Source organism: Hemibagrus wyckioides, linkage group LG09 (assembly GCF_019097595.1).
Source record: "Hemibagrus wyckioides isolate EC202008001 linkage group LG09, SWU_Hwy_1.0, whole genome shotgun sequence".
NCBI lineage: Eukaryota > Metazoa > Chordata > Actinopteri > Siluriformes > Bagridae > Hemibagrus > Hemibagrus wyckioides.
In genome coordinates this window covers 24,572,096-24,587,910 of record NC_080718.1, presented here as the reverse complement: position 1 = coordinate 24,587,910, position 15,815 = coordinate 24,572,096, and the positions used below count along the sequence as shown (strand labels likewise).

Below are 15,815 nucleotides of genomic sequence, written 5' to 3'. Positions count from 1 at the left end.
TGAATGTAAAATTGTTTAATTTTTTTAATATGTTTTCATTAGAATGTTTTCAGCACAAGTTAGGTAAGAGATTTAAAGATAAAATAGCTAGAGTTATCGTTTATTACCCTATCGTTTAGGTTATTTAATTATTATTGAAAATGTCACAGGCCTAGTCTCCAAACTTATGTACCCATGTTTCTATCTATCTATCTATCTATCTATCTATCTATCTATCTATCTATCTATCTATCTATCTATCTATCTATCTATCTATCTATCTATCTATCTATCTATCTATCTTACAGATCACGCGATCCGCATAGTTTTTTAGTTTTAATTCCTGAGACGCTGTAAAGGCGCGGAAAGGCCCGGTGCGCGCGAGCTTTCTTTCATTTTACTTAGCGAAAACACACATCTCTCACCAACCATCTCATATAACTTGTTATATTATGTATCAAACAAATGTTTTCCTTTTTAATATATATATATATATATATATATATATATATATATATATATATATATATATATATATATATATATATATATATATTCAAGAAATATTAAATGTTAGAATTTTATGTCGGGTTTTTATTTTTTTTTACTGCATTACTGCACACTAAAATTAGGTATTAATTGTGATATTAGTGCTGTGGAACTTCCGGAAATATTTGATATCTGAAATAATCTATGCGGGGAAAAATGCTTGCATTAAAATGCATTTCAGATGTTTTATTCGGAAATGAATTCATTAACCCTGAGCTCTAATTTCAATAGGTTCTGCTTACACAGTAAAATGTATTTAATAAAGAAACTTCGCTTTTATATTATCCATATGGGTAAAGTTGCCTATCTGACAGATAAACAAGCAAACAAACAAACCTCTAGTCCATTGAGCTCCCAATATTTCCCCATTTTTTTCTGTTTATTATTTTCTCTAGTTCTTCTAGACTGAAATACTGAACTCGCGTTCATTCCACTACAACTGCGTCGCTGATACTTATAGAAATAAAATAGCAGTATATTCTGCGTTTCACTTATTTTTTTAAAAAAAAATATGAGCTATGATTATATAAATAATATATATAATCAGAAAATAATATAAAACAAGCATGCAGTAATTATTTAAAAAAAATATTGACATAAATATTGGAACAATTTGCATGGAAATTTCTAGAGGTGTAACTATTAGTTTAACATTTATTTATTGTTTTGATGACGGATGAGTGCGACACAGTGGATTATTGCGGTAAATATTTAAGGTTAAATAATTGTTTGATTTACTTTAAATAATAATTTATTTAACATTTTATTTAACATAGATTTTACGTTTTATAATTGCCATGTCTGACCCATGCAAAATTAAATGAAAAATCTCCAAGTGTCCTTGTGGGTTCAAACTGAGCAGCAAATTTAGAAAATAAGTAAATATATTTTAATATTTGTGTCCTCTTCGTGCTGCAGCTGTACACACACCTCTGTCACTCACATTAACGAAATATGACTTAGAAATGGGTTTAGAGAAAGCCGTGTTGTGCGCGCGCGCGTGTTTGCTCAGATTTGAACTCACGGGGTTCACGAGGAGGTCAGTCTCACCGGGACAGGAAGTTACCGGGAAGGCGCGCGCGCGAGTGAGTGAGTGAGTGAGTGACGTCACGCCGGCGTACATGCTTATTGGTGCGCATGCCAACGATCCTCTACACTTATAATATAATATAATAACATCGGACAAAACAAACCAACGCAAATCTTCACGGCGCAAACGGGAATAAGTGATATCACTGATATAATGGGCAAGGGTTTTTTAAACACACAGGGCGCGTGGAGGAGAAAAACACACACACACACACACACACACACATCCAGACGCATGGAGTATTTTTCAAACCTGCCTGTATGTTTCGGATGCAACACGTTCGATGTTAATCAGACTGATTTTGCCAGCTAATTCCGTTTGTGATACATTATTAGATATTTTGGAAAGAGCTGGGCTTTTTTTGTGGAAAAGTTGGCGGAAATAAAGACTGATGCGTGAAGAGCTGAGTCTCTAAGATGCATAAGAGCTGAAACACAGTCGCCACCATCCGGTCATGACTGTAAATAATCTAGAACATAGGAAACTACACTGTAAGAGTTTACAATTCTCAAAAGAAGCGGATGCGTATAGTTTACTTTTTATATAATTGCATCAGTGAGAATGAATGTCGGAATGAAACTAGACTAAGTTTGGCACGTAGTTTTAAGTAATTAGTTAATCAAGAAAAAGTGATATAGGTAACTTACATTTCTGGAGAATTCTCCACTAGCGACTCTCGGGGGAAATGAAGTGTCCAGTGGGCCTACGCGTGTTAATAATCACTGTGGAGAGCAGCCATGTGTAACATCTCTAGTTGGATCATGTGAAGGCCAAACAAGACACCATTCACTTAATCAAGAGAATCTGACAGACTAAAACCCCCGAGTCCATTCCGATCCATTCATTATTTTCAACCATTGTGCATTTGATCATCTAAACAATTCTCCATTAAACATCTCTTCATGCAATTGTAACGGAACCGCACACAAGTTGGGATAAAATTCCTTTCAAACAAAATAACTAAGCCATAAGTTTAGAATTTGTAAAGCAGAAGAGGCCGAAAGTCCGTGATACTGCTGAATGAAAGAACAATAAACACAAGTAAATTAGTGTTTACAGCATGTGGAGCGCGCGCGCACACACACACACACACACACACACAGAGAGAGAGAGAGAGAGAGAGAGAGAGCGCACTTGTTGCACCCTTGTCAGTAAACCTAACGTACAATTAGCCACCCGTCCGCGCGACATGTTCATGTTAATGTTAATTCGCCTTTACGCTCATTGTGACCCGCGCTCGAGCAGCAACTCGCGGATCCTAACAAACGAATAATGCGCGCGCATTTGCATTCACGCGTTTTAAGTGCTCAAATAATAACGTTAAACAGCTTGGCCCAGGGTCGCACCGGGTCACGGCGGGGAGAGAAAGGCCGCCGTTTGGGCCTAATTAGCACGGCTTTTTCTCCGTGCCTGAAGCGCCCAGATGCGCGCGGGAGTGTTCGCGCGCGGGTTTAATTGGCCCGGAGGCTCGCGCTCGTCCGCTCCTGTTTTCAAACTTGGCCAGGTGTCTGATGAATGGAGGAGGATGCTAGACCTCCAGCAGCTTTATCTCAGCTGCAACGTTTTTATTTTGGCCTGAACACGACCGCGAAACTCACAGAGGGCTCCAGTGAGGAATGAAGAGTATCTGATAAATGATTTTAATTCGGAGTTCATTCATGCATTAGTTAAAAACTTAAATAAGACATTTGCCTCCTCTTCAGTCACTCTAACTGCATATACCCCAAAACATATGAATAATTTAACAGGGGCTACTGAATCTTTTCATGCATGTTATTAATACCTAATAAACTGTTCATCTTGCATCATTCTCATATGAATATAAGGCTTATTAAGGATTTACGAGCTGAGATTATGGCCTTCTTTTATAGAAATGACTTTTTCCCCTTTCCACAAATCTCCCATACATTTATCCTAATATGATTAATCGGATTATTGTAGCAGGTCTAAACAGCCTTCAGCATGAATAGAGTCAGACTGAGCAGGTTTATACACCAGGCCTGGACTGCACACAACTGCTGCTATCGCACATAAAACCAGGAGATTAGCCGTGTGACTAAAGCACTCACTTAAGACTTTCTTAATGAATGTTTTGGGCCGATTTCGCTTTTCAGGCATTCTCTCTGCTTTAAGCCCTTTGAGAGAGTTCACGGACAGGTCGAGCTCGGCGTGTTGAATTATTCGCTTGTGGCCATCTGGCTAATGCGTGAGTGCAAGTGCAAACCCTTGACCTTTGCATATTACGAGTAGGTGCGTTTCTCCTGCTGAGAAGAGCGGTAAAGTAAGTGGCAAGTGTCATTTAACCCCTTTAAGCTTTAAGTAAAAAAGATGACAAAGATTGCGGCCTGGACAGTCTTATCCGGTTTCCAAGATTTTTTTATATATATAATAGCCTACACAAGGCAGAGGGACTAGGAAAATCCCAAGGATCTCAGTGTTGAATAAACAGTTAGATCCTAAGTGTTGAATTAACACCTTGAGTTTGTAGAAGACCATCTGGCGCTAATTCAGCACTGTGCATTTCAATGACATGGAAATAGCCTGACAGCAATATTACTTTAAATAAATAAATACTAATAATAATATGCTTTTAATTCACCAAGAATGACCAGATAAGTACTTTGTGGCAAACACATTTCTGTGCAAAGTCATAAAATCTCCCAAAACTTTACTATAAGCTCATATTAAATACTAGGGGTCAAGAACGCTTATATAGATATAAAATGTACATGTTATAAGAAAACAAGTCAACCAAAAACGTTAAATAAGAATTTTTTTGAAGTCTTAATTGTTGTGTATGAATTTAAAATACACCCTGAATCTCATGTGACAACATTTAGATTTATAGAATCACCTTCTGTTAATACATTTCTGTTAGGTAGATTTATCACCCTCAGTTTTTTGTGATATTTAGAAAAAAAATAAAGTTATTAATATAGTCATTTAAATAACAGAGATAGTTGCATTTGCAGTATATTTTGAGCTTTATTAATGAACCACTGATTAGTCATTAATCAAATAATTATTTTGACCAAACTGATTCATACAACCTCAGATTTGGGTTGGGGTGTATTAAAAATAAATAAATAAATAAATAAATAAAATAAAATAAATAGATAAATAAGTAAGTAAAAATAAATAATAATAATAATAATAATAATAATAATAATAATAATAATAATAATAATAAATGAATAAATAGATAAATAAGGAAAAGGGTGATTGCTTAGAGAGCTTATTTAAATAATATTAGTGTGTGAATGTGGTAAAAGGTCATTGTCTTAAAAAAGACAAAAAATCCAAAATAAATATATTTATATTAGTATTTGTTGTCTTTTTTTCCTCCAGGAACAAATTTTAACTGACAAAGGGTCAGGTCACTAAAGCAGGGTTAGGAATAATGTTTGGAAAAATAAAATCTGACAAATTTACACCAACAAACAGCAAAGATTACACATCCTCAAAACTGTATTTCTGTCACTCTTTATATATTTTGCACAACATTGCAATGGGTTACTTGTCAAATATGTGATTCATGAACTCACTGTAGGCCTCAAGCAAGCAAGTCAGCCCATTTCTTTCATTTACTCTTGTGTTTATTTTTCCAGTCCAGTTATTTTAAAGTGAAGACCATCATCACAAAAAGCTAAAGAAAGAAAAGCCCAAATTCTACACATTAGAGCATTCTGTCGACTTTATAAAGAGAAAAATATAACAAAATGATAAAAACACAAGAATATATAAAACCAAGCCTGGTGCAGATTTTCAGCTTTCTGTGTCCACACTTCCCCCTTGTGGACTTCAGTTCATGATCTGAGGCAGGGCTTGATTGTTACAGCGCATGCGCGTCATTTCCACGCATGCGCTATAAACAGCAATTTAGAGTAATTACTTGATTTCTGATGTCTAGTAACAGCTGTATATTAAATGTCTTTTACCTAAGAAGGTGTGTGTAGTTCAACTATAGCATGTAGCTTTACTATAACAGGTGATTAAAGGGTCCCAGATTTGAGATTTTATTTTTAAATTATTATTTTATTATTTTAAATGATAATTATTAAAGATACACATCACCCAGAGCCAACATAAAGTCTATTTCAGTACCTGGTTTCTGAAAGTATAGGGGAGAAAAGGCGATGATTGGCAGAGGTTTTTACTTTATGTTTAGTTCCTCAAAACTTTACAGACAAAGTGAACAAACAAACAAACAAACAAACAACTAGACCAAAATTGTACAGTGGTTCCCTACAGTACAATTTCTAGGCAGGTTGGTGAGATGTAAATAATCATCAAACTCGGATGATCTGTATCAGTGAAAGTGAAACATAAAAATATTGGAAAGAATATAAAGGATAACATAAATTAACATTTACATCTTGAATATAACTAATGATAATATAACTATAAGAATATTAAAATATAATGTTTCTTCAGAGAAAAACTTTCGTATCCTGAACCTGACTTTTAGATAGCATTGTTCAAGTGTGTTCACATTTGCCACGAATCTCAATATTTTATTCAGTTTTAAACAATTTCTATTTTTCTGTCCTGTTTTTCCTCATCTGTGATAAGATTTATATCCAGTGTTCTTCAGCTGAACATTTGAGCAGCAGCTGAGTAAAGAGTAATCACATTTGGGACATATCGTTGAAACCAGAAGTTCACAATACACTGTATAAAAAGACATATAACCTTTTTGTCTCACATTAAATCAGAGTAACTTCTCCTGTTTAGTCCTCCTGTTTGTTTAATGTCAAGTGAGCAGCACTTGTGTGTGGTTGTCTGTCTATATGTGTGGCCCTGTGATAGACTGGCAACCTGTCCAGGTCGTACCCCTGCCTTTTGCCCAATGTGTGCTGGGACAGGTTCCAGCAGATCCCCATGGCCCTAATTGGAAATAAAGCGTTTATAGAAAATGGATGGATGTCAAAATTCTAGCAAACTATTGTGAGAAGCTTGTGGAAGGATACCCAAAAACGTTTGATCCAAATCATACAGTGTAAAGGCAATGCTACCAAATACTAAGGAAATGTAGGTCAACTTCTTACATTAAAGAAAGTAATAAAAAGGAAGATTATTATCTCTCACTATTGTGGAATTTAGCAAACAGAAATAATTTTGGTAATCCTAACTGACCTAAAACAGGAGAACAGTAAACCAGCAGCACTGTTACTTAACCAATGGCTGTTTTAGCACTAAATTAAAGTTAAACTCTGGATGCAGGGCAGTTGTTTTCCTCATCTGGCTCATACAAGTCCTTACTAGGTTTTCTGCAGTTTCATTGTGTTGTAGAAACATCTACAGATCTTGTCAGAACAAATTTTGTTCCAATTAACCACCATCTTCATCACCCTTCATATCAACGACCCACATCCCTTACTCTAAATGAGTTAGTGTTACCAGTCAAAAGCCTGGTTTGATCTTGTGAGAGTTTAACAACTGTGTTAGTATGTCGCAATCAAGTATAAAACTGAATCTTCTGAGATGAAGAATGTGAATAAATTCTAGACTGTTACTTTTAGACAGTTTCTATAAATATACGAATCAAACCATATGACGTTCTTCTGTTTCAGAGATATTAAGGGTGTCATCTTTAACTGTCATCCCCAGGCTCCCCTATGTGAGCTATAACTACCTGTTTAACCACCTGACCTTGAGGTAAAACCTGGACCTGGACCACTTTAATAGGAACACCGTCAGCCAGGCATGTGGTAATAGTGCAATCCATATAAAGAAAAACAGAAAAGTGTGCTGCAAACGGTTAGAGAAGGATGATCAAATTGGTTTAGGCAGAATCTTAACACAAATAACTACCCTTTACAGCCGTGGTGAGCAGAAAAGAACTCAAAAAGCACAAGGCTACGACAGCAGAAGACCAGACTAGTTTCCACTGCTGTCAGACATGAACAGGAATCTGAGGCTACCATGAGCACAGACTCTTCAAAACTGGACAGTTGAAGACTGTTGAAACATCACCTGATCTTGTGTGTGTTGTACAGTACATTCTTTGTGGTGATTGGACTCCAAAGCTTGCCGTAATTTGCACTAAATGTCTACAGCCACAAACAAAAATCTTACAGACTTAACTGAAGAACAAAATTGAAACTTTCTACAAACATGGGTTATTTCTTCCTCAATAACAGTTGATGGAATTCAGGAAATGAAAAAGTCCACACAATATTGTATTGTTGTACGCTAGAGTTTTACAGTTATCTTTACAGCATTTAGGACACAGCCTTATATTTTCTATAAAAATAAGTGATTCCACAATTTGGTGCTGTTGGAGTTCTACTGATATTACATTTACTACTATGCACACTGATCAGGCATATCATTATGACCAGTGACCGGTGCCGTGAATAAGACTGATGATCTCCTCATCATGGCACCTGTTAGTGGGTGGGATATATTAGGCAGCAAGTGAACATTTTGTCCTCAAAGTTGATGTGTTAGAAGCAGGACAAATGGACAAGCGTAAGGATTTGAGCGAGTTTGATGAAGGGCCAAATTGTGATGGCTAGACCACTGGATCAGAGCATCTCCAAAACTGCAGCTCTTGTGGGGTGTTCCCGGTCTGCAGTGGTCAGTATCTATCAAAAGTTGTCCAAAGAAGGAACGGTGGTGAACCGGTGACAGGGTCATGGGCGGTCAAGGTTCATTGATGCACGTGGCCCGTGTGATCCGATCCAACAGACGAGCTACTGTTGCTCAAATTGCTGAAAACGTTAATGCTGGTTCTGATAGAAAGGGGTCAGAATACACAGTGCAGGACGGGTCAGGGCTGTTTTTGGCAGCACCAACACAATATTAGGCGGGTGTGTAATGTAAAGGCAAAAGATGTTGTAAACATGAACGTCTTCTTTAAATGCATAATTCATGCAATAGCTTAAAGCATGAGTCAAACCTTTACAGAACTTAGAAAGCAGTATTGTTGCCTGTTACAGGTCATGATAACCTCACACTTTCATGAAATTCATTCATTCATCTTGAGTAAGTGCTTTGTCCTGGTCACGGTGGGACCATCGTTCTTCTAATCCCGGGAGCACTGACAGTGTGGCAGGAATACACTCGGGATGAGATGCCAGTCCATCTCTGGACACCACAGTTATGGGCAATTCAGCCTCGTTACTCTGTGTGCACGCTTGTTATTGAACAGAGATACTGAAGGAACAACAACTAATAACAGTAGAAGTTTTTTAATAATTCTAAACGTAAAGATTATTAATCATGCTAGAAGCTCAAAGGAGAAGCTCAGAGGTGATGTGGGAGATCACGTTACGTGCATTAGCAGCATGGAGAGGATTGTATAGGATTAATCACATGCCACCACACCCCACGCTTTGGCTGTATGTAGCAGGGTGGGCTGCTCTGGTTCTGTTGTGCCGCTTTGCTAATTGAAGGGTCTTACAGGGTCAGGTTAGAAGTGACCACTAGATGGAGTAAAAAGCTGACTTATAGTGGCACTTCTCTGGACATGACCAGTAAGCCTCTTCATCCCTAATACATGATGACCAGCTCTCTCCTTAGTCATGTCTATTATACTGGTGTCTTCTATCTTTCTAAACAAGAGCGTAATCAAAAGTTAATTTGTATAATGTATTGATATCCAGGTTAAGGTTGTTTTTGGCTTTTTACAGAAATTATGGACAGTTTGGGCAGTGGCATGGACTACTGAGATGTCTAGGAGTGTAGTCATATCCAGGAAACATGGCCTAGTAACAAAATAGAGACTTTATATAGCGCTAGTGTACTGTGATACCAACATATTGCTGGACTTGCCTTTAGTGAAATCTCTATCACTTATCTTCTATTTTCTCTTTCTATAATAAATGAAATGGAAAATAATTTGGTTATTTAAAAATCTATAAGTAATTCTGTTTCATGATATACATTACAAAGCGAAGTGAACAGAACAGGAGTTATTATTCCTAATTACTAACAACATTTTATATCATATAGGATATTTTAGTGCCTCATGGAGTTCCTCAGTTGCACCGCCTGTGACATGGAAACAAATTACTGCCTTTCAGCGCCTCAGTTATTTTGAATCATGTGCCAGATGCAGTTAAATTACTGCTTGTGCTGGAGATCACACTCTGCGTCTGAACTTCCTCAATTATTGCAGCTGGTTCAAGATTTGTCCTCTTTTAACCTAAATGAAAGCACTGAAGTATATTCTGAAGACTTTATTCTGAAGGGTTTTCCAAACTAAAGTATTATAATGCATGTATTTAAAACTAATTCAGATATTTTTGTGGATTTATAATCACACCCTCCAGATGAGGATGAGGTTCTGGTTTGAGTCTGGTTCCTCTCAAAGGTTTCTTCCTCATATGGTCTCCGGGAGTTTTTCCTTGCGTCCTTGGCCTCTGGCTTACTCATTAGGCATAAATATAAATTTAATTACATTTTTATTCTGAATTTTTGTGAAAAGCTCATCTCTCTCAGAAATTCAAGTCTGTAAATGTTCTTGTTTATTTTAAGTGTTTGAATGAACTAGAATATACACAACATACTAATATGTACACCGATCAGCCATAACATTATGACCACTGACAGGTGAAGTAAATTAAGACTGATGATCTCCTCATCATGGCACCTGTTAGTGGGTGGGATATTAGGCAGCAGGTGAACATTTTGTCCTCAAAGTTGATGTGTTAGAAGCAGGAAAAATGGACAAGCGTAAGGATTTGAGCGAGTTTGACCAAGGGCCAAATCGTGATGGCTAGACCACTGGATCAGAGCATCTCCAAAACGGCAGCTCTTGTGGGGTGTTCCCGGTCTGCAGTGGTCAGTATCTATCAAAAGTGGTCTAAGGAAGGAACAGTGGTGAACCGGTGACAGGGTCATGGACGTCAAAGTCTCACTGATACACATGGGGAGCGAAGGCTGGTCCGTGTGATCCGATCCAACAGACGAGCTACTGTTGCTCAAATTGCTGAAGAAGTTAATGCTGGTTCTGATAGAAAGGTGTCAGAATACACAGTGCAGGATGGGTCAGGGCTGTTTTGGCAACAAAAGGGGGACCAACGCAATATTAGGCAGGTGATCATAATGTTGTGCCTGATCGGTGTATATCTGTGCTATGTAACCAAAATGTCTGTATAGTGGTGATCATTTTTCAGGGTTTCTTTGCTGATAATTACATTTCGAAGTATTAGCATTGAGGGGGTTTAATTTACTTTCATGTATTATTTGAGTAACATGGATGTGGAGAACATGAATGAGAGAAAAACTTCATCCCATGACATAACAGGGTGGAGTGAAGTAAAATGTCTCATGGAAAAGGATGTTTCAAGAATGTGATATTAAACGCAGGAATTCTTTTACTGATTATATTTTGAGGTTACAGTGCACCAGGGCAGGCAAAATGTTGTTTTGTATTTTCTTTGAATTGTATAGGTTTCATTAAGGTTTATGATATTTATCCGCAGCATGCATACAGGTTGTTGTGAAGGACACATTACCCGACTACCTTCTTTTTTACAGTACAATATCACTGGGACAGTAACATCCAACTACTGAACATAACCTGTGATGGAATGTGGTTGTACAAAAGGTATTTATATAAAAATCATATAGATGTAACACAAATGTTGTTCATAATTACAGTGTGCTTTATTTTAAAGCTTTTAAACCATTTTTGGTCCTGCACAATTCATTGTTTCCCAACTCCATTTCCAACTAATCAGCTAATTAACATCCCTCCCTGAGATAAAGGAGGTGCTGGAAGGAGGGAAAACTCTATCATGTGCAGGACAGGGGCTTCTCCAGGATGAGGGTTTGGGGAACCTGCCTCTCACAGGGTATATCTAAGGATGTGCAAACTTTTGCATTCAACACTTTCGATCTGCTTATAGTGTTTTTAATGAAAATTGGCACTAGTCTAACTTGTAAAAATTCACTTTTTTTAAGGTATGTATTAAGTATGTTGGGACGTGCCTCTATAATGTGGAGAGATTAGCCAAGTCCAGTGTGGCTGCGCTCGATTTGCGCAGATTAAACACTCATTAGGTCAGTGAAGCACCGGGAGGGTCGTGTAAGGGGCGGGACGGCGAGCCAACAGACGGAAAGTCGCGGCCAGTACAGACTTCCTTTCTCCAAGGTGTCAGACATCCAGGGCAAAAGAAAGAAAGAAAGAAAGAACTAAAGAAAGAAAAGAGGTTGCTGTAGAGACGGGTTTTGAATGCTCCGTTTTATTGGAAAAAGCTCAAGCAGGCCTCTTAAAAAAAAAACAAACACCCAATGATCTGCGTTCCAAGAGAAAAGTGGGCTCTGGTGTTATTTTCATGATTTGTTAAGGATCTCATCTCCAGGAATATGGTGGATACAATGGCTGAACAAGAAATAGAAATAGCGATGGATGACAATATAACAGGTATGAGAAAGTTCATATGGTTACATTTTGATGACAGTGTTTTGGGTTCTTCTTCTGTGATGTAACCATAATAATCGCACTACTATGAGAAGTTCAGGCTTGTGGGCAACGTCCCAAACCGCACGTACATGGGCCATGACCACTCCTCGGGTCCTGTAGTAGTTTGTGGTTTTGGGACGCAGTATGTTTTGCTCTCCAGCTCTCTCTTGAAAAGTGTGCTGTGTTTTATACTATGTTTCTTGTTACATTGTGACTCTCAGCAGGCTGTATCGCCTGAAAACGATACAGATGTTTAACAGGACCAGAGTGGGCGGAAATGAAGTTTTTTCCCTCCCTTGCAGTTTTACACTTCCTTCTCCCCGTTTTGTGTTGGCTGCAGCTGTGTGAGGTTTCTGAAGCAGGCTCTGTTACCCTTACTGAACTGTGAATGGTACATGACATTTATTAAACTTAGCTTGAAACAGACATTTTAACCCGGATACCAGGCTTGATGTCTGGTTCCCCTACACAAAAGCGCCAAAGGCCAAAACCGTGGGGTTTATAGCTGCAAAGCTAAAACGGTGCTAGTGATGGGTGACTCGTGAGTTGTTTGATTCTTTTTAAACGACTCTTTTGTGAGTGAGTTGTGCGAATCGAATCTTGAAAATGAATCAATCGACCGTGTCCGAAATCAATTATTGTTTTGAAATGTTAACCAACATTTATGAGCTGACATTTACAAGTGGTAGCTTAAAAGGTTTTTAGTTAGAAATGTAAATAATTACCCAAGTTAAACCACTTTGTCCACTGGCAAAATTGTCCTTTGGTTCTGTATGATGAAAGTCAAAATGAAGTCAGACATTAAGAATCAAAAAGATTTGGCTCTCGATTTTATAGCTTCGCTTTTGAAAGGATGTTTAAGTGTAACTTTTGGTTCGAATCTTTGCTATATTTGTTTATAACACAAGGTAGAACAGCAGCAACCAAGCCAGATTTTGAGCTCTAAATGTAGACTACCATCTCAACAGTTTACGTTTTTTAAGACATGGTGATATAAAATTCTGTAATTGGCCTGCTTAATACTGTTTGTGTGATGCTTTGATTGGTGAATCAAACAGATGGAACTCTTAGTCCGATTCTTTTAGACGGGATTGTTTGAAAGAGTCGATTCTGTAAAGTGAGTCGTGATGGCCATCTCTGAACGGCGCAGCGCGGTGTCACGTGGTACAGTGCTGGAGAGCGCTGAGTCAATGCAGCAAAAAGTCCTCGTGCTTCATTACCGCCGTCATCTTCTTCATCATCTCTGGTGAAACCGCAAAGAGGTAGGAGAAAAGCCTCGGGTGCGAACTATAAACGCATGTCAAATCCTTCGTTTCTGTGCGGGAGAGTTAAGATGCATAGCTGTTTGTTTGAAACGGTGTACCTGGTTTTAGACCGCGCATCTTTTGCATCTCTGATGCACGAGATCAGAAATCACTGCTACTGCTATGCCTTGTTGCTTATTAGAAATAACTCGGATCTCTGGCGGTTTTATTATGAGTTGCAGGTTGTTGACAGTTTCGTTGCACGGGACAAACGCAACTGTCCTTCAGGACGCAAAGGCCGCATTCCAAATGTCTCATTACTCAGTGTAGAAGTTAACCGCAACATGCGATATTCTGCTCCCTATGTAGTCCACTATAAAGGAGCAAATTGGGATGCAGCCAAGATGGTGTAATCTGGTGGAATGCGGGAGGGGCGCGTGTCTGGCGTGCGGGATCATGCGTTACGTGTGCGTTACTTGGCCGGCATCGAACATGCTGGAAACAGCGCGAGGACATGTGTGTTCAGCATTATTAATCGATCAGCAGCATGATTTTTTTTTTAAACCGTTGCACCCTAAAGCAACCTTGATGACTTTGCATGTTCTTTAGATAACTGCGCATCTACATGTCATTCCAGCTCCCCGGATGTTGCATGTAAATGTTGCGTGTCTTCTTTAAGCGCTGACACGCGCTCGCTAATTGCGACTCTTTGCATATGCATTGGCGCACCAGCTTCGACCATTTGTCTCCTCCTCAATCCCTAAATCACCTTAGCACTTAGCCTGTCATTCACATTTTAACCTTGACTGGTTAGGCTGAATCCCAAATACCTTCCTGCTGTGACCTACCTAGGGAAGCATGCCCCAGTCCTGCCCCTGGGCAAATAGAATGGAAAACACTCATCCAAGGAGATGGAGGAGCCAGCATTTCTTTTCCTGTGTGATGCAGTGATACAGGGAGCAGGGAGCCATTTGGGATCCGGCCTAAATAAAGACGCCAACAGCAGAAAAACAGCCCCATTTCCCACAGTGGCACTTTTGGCCACTGGGCATAAAGACCCCCTTTGTTCCTGGGGGAAGGATGGCCTCTGAGGCAGTGTGTGTCCTCACATAGTGTGTGAGAGGTACGCTGAGTTTTGTGACATTAGGCAGGTCAGTAATGTGTTTCACATGTGCAGGAGGAATCTGTAAACAAACTGTTTCACTAACTGGGTGTTGAAGGCAAGGCCTAGGACTTTAAATAAATAACCTACTTGTCTATCCCCTTCTCACTCACATAATGAGATGTGCTGGAGGCTGACAAAAGGGTTTGTGGTGTTGTGGACTCGTTTGATAATTAAATAAATGGGAAAATGAAGAAGATTTGGAAGAGATGCAATGAAGTAATATGAAAACACAAACCGGCATGGAATCAACAAACTGGCAAGAATGTGTAGTGGTAATTTAAAGTCACTAATACACACTTATAAGTGCAAACATTATTACTTAGTAGATTTAGACATATAATTTAATATAATTTACAGTGTAGGTTGTTCCTTTGATTCAAGCTCTTGGCAGGATCCATGTGGTGAGCAGCTTGGCATGGTGGTTTTATGTCCATGATTGTGTTTGCTTTATTGCTAATCAGGTGAAAGGAGACATCATCTCAGTCCAGAAACGTTTCATTTACCTCTATACATCATCTGAAATAGAAATCGTATGTCAGCAGGTTAGTTACTAGCTAGGCAAGTGGACATCTGTTCATTTTTACTTCATAATGAAATCCAGCTCAGTCACATCTGCTGTTTTTTCTTGGTATATTTTTAACTTTGATGTAACAATTGCCATACGAGATAGCATGTGGGCTATCAGATTATCTTTTACAAAAAAATATCTTCAGGATTATTTACTGGAATTCACTGGTGTGTGTGTGTGTGTGTGCGCGCGCGCGCTCTGGTATCACTGTGTAAGTAGATGCAGACAAGTAGTGTTATTTCATCATAAAAGAGAAGAGCCAATCAGCTTGCAGTATACAGATGCTCTCTTTATTGCACCTGTTTAAAGAGGAAATGTCATGGAGATTGTGGTGATTTATGAGAGGTTGGAGATGTTTAATGTTTTTCTGTTTACAATGACATCAGTTTAGTCCAGCACTGATTTGTTGTAAAAGTGTTTGCAGTTGGCTGTCAGGTTATTATGATGTTTTTTTGCGACCTGATCTGAAGCCTCACATTAGCTACAATGCTAAGCATGCGGTGGCTTTTGTGTGTTGATCCCACGCTTGTTTTGTTGCATTTTCAGCTCTTTAAAATGACATAATTGTGGCGTCTAATCCGTCCGAACGCCTGATAGCGTCGTGGTGAACCTGCACTAAAGGCAGCATGCGGTCCGGACAATGGCTGTTTAATGACTGCTGAGTCAGCGTGTGAGAGGGGTCATCACTGCAGCACTGCAGCTCACACACACACACACACACACACACACACACACACACACACACATAGACAGGTGCATGCACATTCTTTACACATGGCCAGAGGTCCACTTTCTTATTAGTA

The 15,815-nt window shown here is 38.7% G+C and overlaps 1 protein-coding gene across 7 annotated transcripts in view; it reads left to right on the top strand.

Moving 5' to 3' along the window:
- The first annotated feature begins 11,669 nt into the window (after positions 1-11,669).
- hspa12a (heat shock protein 12A) overlaps positions 11,670-15,815 on the top strand; it is a 49,918-nt gene continuing 45,772 nt past the window's right edge. For 4 of the 7 annotated variants that reach the window (XM_058399364.1, XM_058399359.1, XM_058399363.1 and 1 more), the window contains exon 1: positions 11,670-11,996. Coding sequence is in view for 3 of the 7 variants with exons in the window: in XM_058399359.1 (XP_058255342.1) it covers positions 11,939-11,996 (58 nt within the window). In the remaining 4 variants the exon portion in view is untranslated. Of the gene's footprint in view, positions 11,997-13,149; positions 13,298-15,815 lie in introns of those variants that run through there. The other 3 variants (XM_058399362.1, XM_058399361.1, XM_058399365.1) reach the window with 2 other exon arrangements.